Source organism: Haplochromis burtoni, unplaced genomic scaffold, assembly GCF_018398535.1.
Source record: "Haplochromis burtoni strain Fernald_Lab_line unplaced genomic scaffold, NCSU_Asbu1 Contig_232, whole genome shotgun sequence".
Classification (NCBI taxonomy): domain Eukaryota; kingdom Metazoa; phylum Chordata; class Actinopteri; order Cichliformes; family Cichlidae; genus Haplochromis; species Haplochromis burtoni.
In genome coordinates this window covers 330,496-337,799 of record NW_024582593.1, presented here as the reverse complement: position 1 = coordinate 337,799, position 7,304 = coordinate 330,496, and the positions used below count along the sequence as shown (strand labels likewise).

At 41.5% G+C, this 7,304-nt stretch overlaps 1 protein-coding gene across 3 annotated transcripts in view; it reads right to left on the bottom strand.

The window, feature by feature from the left end:
• vta1 (vesicle (multivesicular body) trafficking 1) overlaps window positions 1–6,206 on the bottom strand; it is a 56,946-nt gene extending 50,740 nt beyond the window's left edge. For all 3 annotated transcript variants that reach the window (XM_042226878.1, XM_042226879.1, XM_042226880.1), the window contains exon 1: window positions 6,002–6,206. In XM_042226878.1, the coding sequence (XP_042082812.1) occupies window positions 6,002–6,092 (91 nt within the window). In that variant the 5' untranslated portion in view covers window positions 6,093–6,206. The remainder of the gene's footprint in view (window positions 1–6,001) is intronic.
• Window positions 6,207–7,304: the final 1,098 nt, after the last annotated feature.

Here is a 7,304-nt window from a genome sequence, read left to right as displayed (position 1 = left end):
AAACATATCGTGATATGAAAAAATCTCATATCGCCCAGCTCTACCGATATATATCGTTATATCGAACAGCCCTACCTGTAGAGGGAGTTGGAGTAAAATCAGTTCAGCTCACAGTAAATCTGAGTCAGAGACAACGGGCAAGCTGCTTGCCCAAAGAACAAGAGCCAGGCCGAAGACTGAAACACGAGCAACGGGCTGTAAATGTGGGTTTCTTCACAAAGTTTTGCCTTCAGCAGATTCTGACGGTAACAGATGAGAGTCTCATTCACAGTCTGCAGCGCAGTAAAGGTGATGAAATCCTGCGTTATCGAGTCGCAGCTTTAGTCTTTTTCACCACCTGCTGCTCATCTCTGGAATTTTTCTCGCTCTTTTCCAGTGTTTTCCACTTGGCTGGTGTTGCTGTGTTTTCCTGCAGGAATGAATAGTCCTGGAAGACTCTTGTGCCAGTTCTTTTATTAAATTCAACTGTTTTTCACTCCTCTTACTGGCGGTTTGGCAGAGTTTGCAGCGCACTTTTGTTGAGGTCACTTAACCAAGCATCTCCAACCAGTTCACATTTCTCATGTATGGGTTTCTCATCACTGAAGCCAATAACCAATACAATAGAGTCATTTTTAAACTTTAGAACTGGTAGCCATATTTGTTGGGTGGAAATGTCTCTATGTCCATTTCTCTGTGACTCAGATGACTTTTCTGGCCCAGTTGCTAGTTTCAGGTCACACTGACTTTTAAAAAAAGGATCAAGAAGGATGATTGTCCGTGACAGGTTTTTGGTGTACAGTTTCAGTCAGATCCATCCATTTCAAAATACCAGCATAGTGACAGCTAGCATGCTCATCTCAAGGTATCAAAGCCTTCATAATGTCACTAATCAAAGAGTGACATCAGGGTAAAACCTGCAAGCATGCCTGGTAGGAACTGTACACTGATTCTGAATGATCTGATTCAGTGCAGTCGACCAGTTTAATTGTAGACCTCGCAGACCCCTATAAAGGCCGACAAGTGTTGTTTTTTTTTTTTTTTTTACATATTTCAAAGCTTCCTTCTGGCATTTCCTTTTTTCCTGCTACCAAAACATGCACCCAACTCCAGACATGGCCGACATCTGTTATTCCAGCTCTAGTGTTATTGCTCCCATAATCAGTATACATGAGCATTAACCTATTTCTATTCTTTTAAGCCTTGCTTCACTCATCACGTCACATCTTATTCTTAAAAACATCTTCTTGCTAATATGGTGACGAAACACACTCATAGTCCACTGTTCCCCATCCCTTAAACACACACGTTCCCTGTTAAAGTTAGTGTACGACCTGCCCCTCCCTCTCTCTCTCTCTCCCTCTGAGGCCCAGACACATGGTGCTGCTGACCTCCAGTGGTCTGACTGGGTCACTGGTCCAGCACACATCCACACTGACGGGGCCACCTTTCACACCACAAACACACACTGAGTGTAGGCAGCTTGGGCTATTCACCTTCACCCTCCTCGGACTTGTCCGTCATGTTTATCTCTCCGCATCAACTTGAGTGATAAAAGGCTGCTGCTGCTGCTTTCAGATACAGTTAAACTGCTTATCTGCTCCGTCAGTCATGTTCCCAACATAAGCAGTATAAAATCCATTAAGCACTTGAGCAGAGGACACACACAACACTGACAGGTAACTGGGCTCCAAATACAGACTCACACCTGAACTGCAGACCACACCCACAGCTGTACCTGCTGATAAACAACCACGAGAAAACAACAAGCATATTGCATGATTAATATCAGAATCAGAGAGACTTTATTTATCCCAAATAAAGTCTCTCTGTAACTATTTTCAATTAAAAAAAATGTTTTTTGTTTTCTCAAACTATGGATTTGATATCTTACTACCCTTTAATGGTTGTCTGCTGAAACCAGACTTAGCCCATATTTTAGGTCCTGTGGGGTATCCAGAGGACATGCAGGGCCAAAGCTGGTGTCTCACAGTCCAAATTCCCCCAAGAGATCGTCTGGTAGAACATTCATCTAGTGTTCACAGGGTTTTGTTTTTAGGCTGTTTGCACTGCACAGAGCAGCTTGCAGCAAAGAGACCAAGGAGGCAAAAAAAAACCAAAGGGAAAAAAAAAAGTATAAAACAGACTGGAGAGGTGAGTCAATTTAATCGTCTAATATGAGCAGCAGCAGAGTGTTTTTCACGTGCCATGGACAGAAGCGGGGCTCGGCAAATTAATAACCAGAAACAGCACAAAGAGCGCCGCCACCCCCAAGGAACGATAATGACCGTCCCTGGGAGGTATGGAGGGGCTTCTTCTTCACAAACACCTGAGAAACAGGCCTCCTTCACCTCAGACAGACAGAACAGCACATCACTGTTTTCAGCACTGAGAATGTTTCCATGCACACGCATATCATTAAGTTCGTTTAGTCCACCTCCCAGCATCGCCCTCACACTCACCCATCTGCAGCCAATCAGTGATAGGCTGAGGCTGAGAGAGGCTTACCAAACAAAAATTTTTTGTGCTCACTGTGACTTTTTCCTTGTTCTGAAATAAAAGTCTAGTAAAAGGGTCAGTGTTTGGACCCGCCGGGGGAGATTCAGAGTGACAGAATAAAAATAGCAGCAGCGCTGAAGTATTTCACTTTCACAAAAAGATGACAGGTGGGTGAAAAATCAGCCAAATTTAAAAGAGGACAATCTGGTTTGATGATGGCGGTGGATCGCCTGCCATCATTTTGAGCTCAGCCACACACGCCATCGTGTACATCCACAGGCTGGTAAAGGTGAGCAAACACAGGTTCAACACAGAGCAAAGCATGCCTTGAAAACAGTGATGACCATGACCGTCCCATTTCCCGTTCTGCCTGTTTGAAGCAAAACGAGCTTTTTAAAGCTGCAGCCACATTATGAAGATGTGGCCTAACAGCTGTTTCCCAGAAGCTTCACCTCAGCTGTCACAGGAAGCACACGTCTGTCTGTCTGTCTGCCTGTCAGTCAGTGGGCTCCTGGTTTTGATCTGACTCTCTTTTCCTGTGTTGATATACCTCTTCGTGTGCATCTCACTTACATCAGCTCAACTGGGTCAGACTCAGTCCCTGCTGTGCCCTCTGCATCACCAATCAGTCCTTTTACACACTCTGCCCTACTTAACAGGAAACAAGGCTGAGGACTGGGCACCTTTCTACCAAAACGTTATCTTTCAATAGAGCATTTGAAATAATTTACGTGGACCGTTGATGACTGTGATGTGATATTCTGACCAACACTGACCCAAAAAGGTGGATCAGACATCAGAGACAGTGGGACGATGCCTGTTAGCAAAGGAGCAGCAGTCTGGAGGTGCGTCAAGACAACAGTTTTCTGTGTGTGTCCAAACTGTGAGTGAGTAACAACAACACTTTGGTTTCTCTCTCTCTCTCACTCGTCTCTTCACCGATGCTGGTTTTGCTCGATCAGCGCAGATCAGCACCTTGAGCACACCTGAGAGCGGCCTCTGGTTGCCAGTACATCACAGGCCTAACACAGAGACACAGAAAACCTCACATTCACGCCTACCTCCAGTTTAGAATCCTCCAGTTGGTGCTGTGGCATGAAAACCAAAGTACCAAAGAGAACCCAAGCAAGTACAGGGAGAACGTACAAACGGCACACAGAAAGAACCCAGCAGGACGGGTTTTTGTGGTTTATGTTGTACGATTTTCAACATCTGTGATAGTGAAGGAGAGAAATGAATACCATAAACAATTATAAATTACTATTAATACTTCATCACACCTGCTTTTAATGTGCACAAAGTTAGTTGTACAAATCTGTGAAATGGCTGATTTCAAAGTGAATATAAATCTAATAAATCGAAGCATACATAGTTCAGACTGATAAAAACATGTCAGCACGGCACTTTACATAATAAGGAAAATAACATATATACATATATATATATACATATATATATACATATATACATATATATATACATATGTATATACTATACATTATATACATAGTTATATACATATTATTATATACATATATATATATATAATATATATATATATATATACAACATATATATCATATACATATTATAATATATATATATATATATAATATATATCACAATATATATATATTAACATATTATATCACACAATACAAATATATACACACATATGATATATATAGTTAGTAATCACACATATATAACACACAACATCATCACACATATACTCACACACCACACAAATACATATACACACAACATATATATATATATATTATATTATATATATATATATATAATAACTTACAGAGACTAGCTCTTATTACTTGGTGGTTTCCTATTAAATGAAAAAAAAAACAAGAGAATTTTGTGGAACAGCTTATCTGTTCTCAGAGTAAATATTGAACAAAAGTGTAGATGTCATACGATCCCTGAAACTTAAGCATCATATTGGTTTAAATCACCAGGAAAAATATGGAAGTTTTATGCAGTCACTTGACCAAACAACAAACCAAAAACCTGCAGTTTTTCTCTTTCATGACCATTAATACCCCCCAGGGCACTTTTACTTTGGTGTGGAATGAAAGACCGGGAGGCACTGGTGTTTGAGTAACATACTGTAGATGCTACTGTTACTGCCCGCTCATTAATCCAGGAAATCCCAGAGAGTAGACTATGTTCAGTCACAAGGATGAACAATGAAACGTTCCATCTGCTGAAAATGAACAGAATCAACGTTTTGGGAATATTGGCTGGATGTTTTGCATCTCACCAGAAAGTCGTCAGCCTAAATACATCTAAACACTCAGCTATGACACAGAAGCCAGTATCTCCCAGACACCAGGATATGATGTAAATACGCTCAAATCACTGTCCATCAAATCAAGGTTTCAAAGGTTTTAAGGCATCTCATTAATTCAGAAGAAAAAAAAAAACAGGCCAATTTTCATATTCTACTTGAGATCGGAGATACAAGCATTTTCTTGGAATTTCTGTCCTTGATTACAATACTTTAAACAAGCTTTCTATTTTTTGTTTTTTCTCTCTCCCATAATTTATTTGTGTTTTGGCCTCATCCCTCTCCACTCACCCCCACCAATCAGTTCCAGTTCTGCTGGTGATATTTTCCTGTAAAATCTGAGTTCTTCTACACCACTATTGCCAAATGCTGCTTATAAAGGTTCATAAAATTATGGGATTAAAAATAGTAATAATAATATTGTAGGTTCTTAATCTTGCCAACTCAAGTGTCCTGACAAAATTGATGTTGTGGATTGGGTGAGGTATACTGAATATATAACTTCTCATCAGGAAGGTGCGACTGGGTTTCAGCAGGTATGCACTGGTGTGAAACATAGTGACAGACTGGTAAAAAACTCATGAGTCATGTGGAGGTGAAGTATGCAGGCAGTGGGGTGGAGCCCATTGTTCACAGCTGACTGTGAAGGCTCATGACTCTGTGACACACAGCAGGACAAAGAAGAAGAAAAAAAACTAGCTGGACGAGGACTTCACGTCAGACTTTGAAGCAGCCCTGGAACGTTCTGGCCGGTACTTCCTGTCTGCTAACTCCAGACCTCACTGGCAGCTAGCCAGGTACGGTTACCTGGACAGTTTCTGGGTTGTTCCAAACTTCAGCTAAATTTAGCAGGATGAAAGCAGAGCAGGTTTACAGCCTCACAGAACGGAATCTGGAGGACTTTCTTTATCTGAGTCAGTGAGGGGAACAGTTTATGAATTTCCCAAATGATCCCTGTTGCTAAGGGAACGTTAGGAGGCTAATGAAGTTGGAGCTGTCAGAGCTAACGCTGTGAGAGGTTCAAAGAGCGGAGTGATTTAACGCCGCAGTTCGGCGACTCCTTGAACATCTCACACAATCTGTAAGGACTTTTACTTTAAACTTCCCCTCTGGATAAAACGCTTGGGTCCTAAGCTCAGGCGGCTGTCAGCTCTCAGGTAAACAAAGCTGTCATGCTAACAACAGTAGCTGCTAACGCCAATCAGAACACACACTTACAGTAATAAGTCACCACCGGGTCCCGTTTCTCGTGTTCCTGCGCGGTCCGCAGGTGGTGCTGGATGATTCTGAACTGAACCGGCAGAGCCATGGTGGAGTTAAAACCGATCCAGCGAGCTCGACCAAATCACCAGAATGGACTGTTGTTGTTAGCAAGAGTTCCTCCGTACTTCCGCGTGTTTGTCCAATAGGAGCGGCCGCCCAGACGGGACGATGACGTCACCATCTCGCTGAAGTATTGGGTGAGGGTTTGAATCTCAAGGTGTGGCTCATTAAACCAAAGAACTACAGGTGAAACTATGATATAATACATATTCTATGAGCCTGAATAAAAATATATTATTGGTGGAAGATGTCAAAGAATTTTGGACAACAATAAACTGAAGAAAACTAGCAATATAATCTCCAAAAGTTGATTCTGTTCATCTGGACGTAGCGTTTTGTGGGAGAAACTTTTCGTCACTCATCCAAGTGACTATATATATATATATATATATATATATTTCAATCAGTTGGGATCATATTTTCTTCATATTTTTTTTAAAGAAATGTGACACCAGACAGTGGCCACTGGAAGAAAGTCATGGCAAACGTGTGTTTAAAAACAAGCTTTAGTTACTTGGCACAATTTGTGTGTGTGCATGTGTGTTAGACAGATTCAAAATAATAAATTCCATGTTTAAATTCTTTTTAATATTCCAATATTGTCCCAAAAGTGAATCAAAACAAATGAATGTTAAAAAAGAATCAGCATAGTATTACACCTAGGATATTTGGACTGAGGTCAAGTTAAAGCCACAAACTGAGTCTGAATTCAGGCGATTGAGCCAAAGCATATTTGCAACAAAGCAAATGAAGTCTGATAATAAACGGTGTAAATCAAAGGGAAAAATGATGTATTTCCAGGAAATTGGGTGGGCTTGGAGCAGAGAAGTCCGTTGCAGTGAGGGGAGTTTATGGGCCGTGGTAAAAACGAGAGCTTGGATCTGTTTGGTTCTTGTGGTCAAATGATCTTTTGACCTGGGAGGCTCAACAAAGAAACAGCATGACAGCTTCTCCGGGTTTCTCCCAAAGCCTGCCATGTGTTGACCTTATTGAGGCATGTCTGCTGGGTACCAGGTTTTCTTTGGTCCATATGCTGTTGTATGATTAAATTTGGTGTGTTAAGCTTCATGCTGCCCAGTTCCCACCGAACCTTGAGCTGGACTGAAGTCCATGAGGTTTGGAATGCTAATGTGGTCAGGGCTTTGGGTAATGAGGTCGTGAGAATCTGTTGGCTGACTGGTCGACTCTGGTCCAAGCC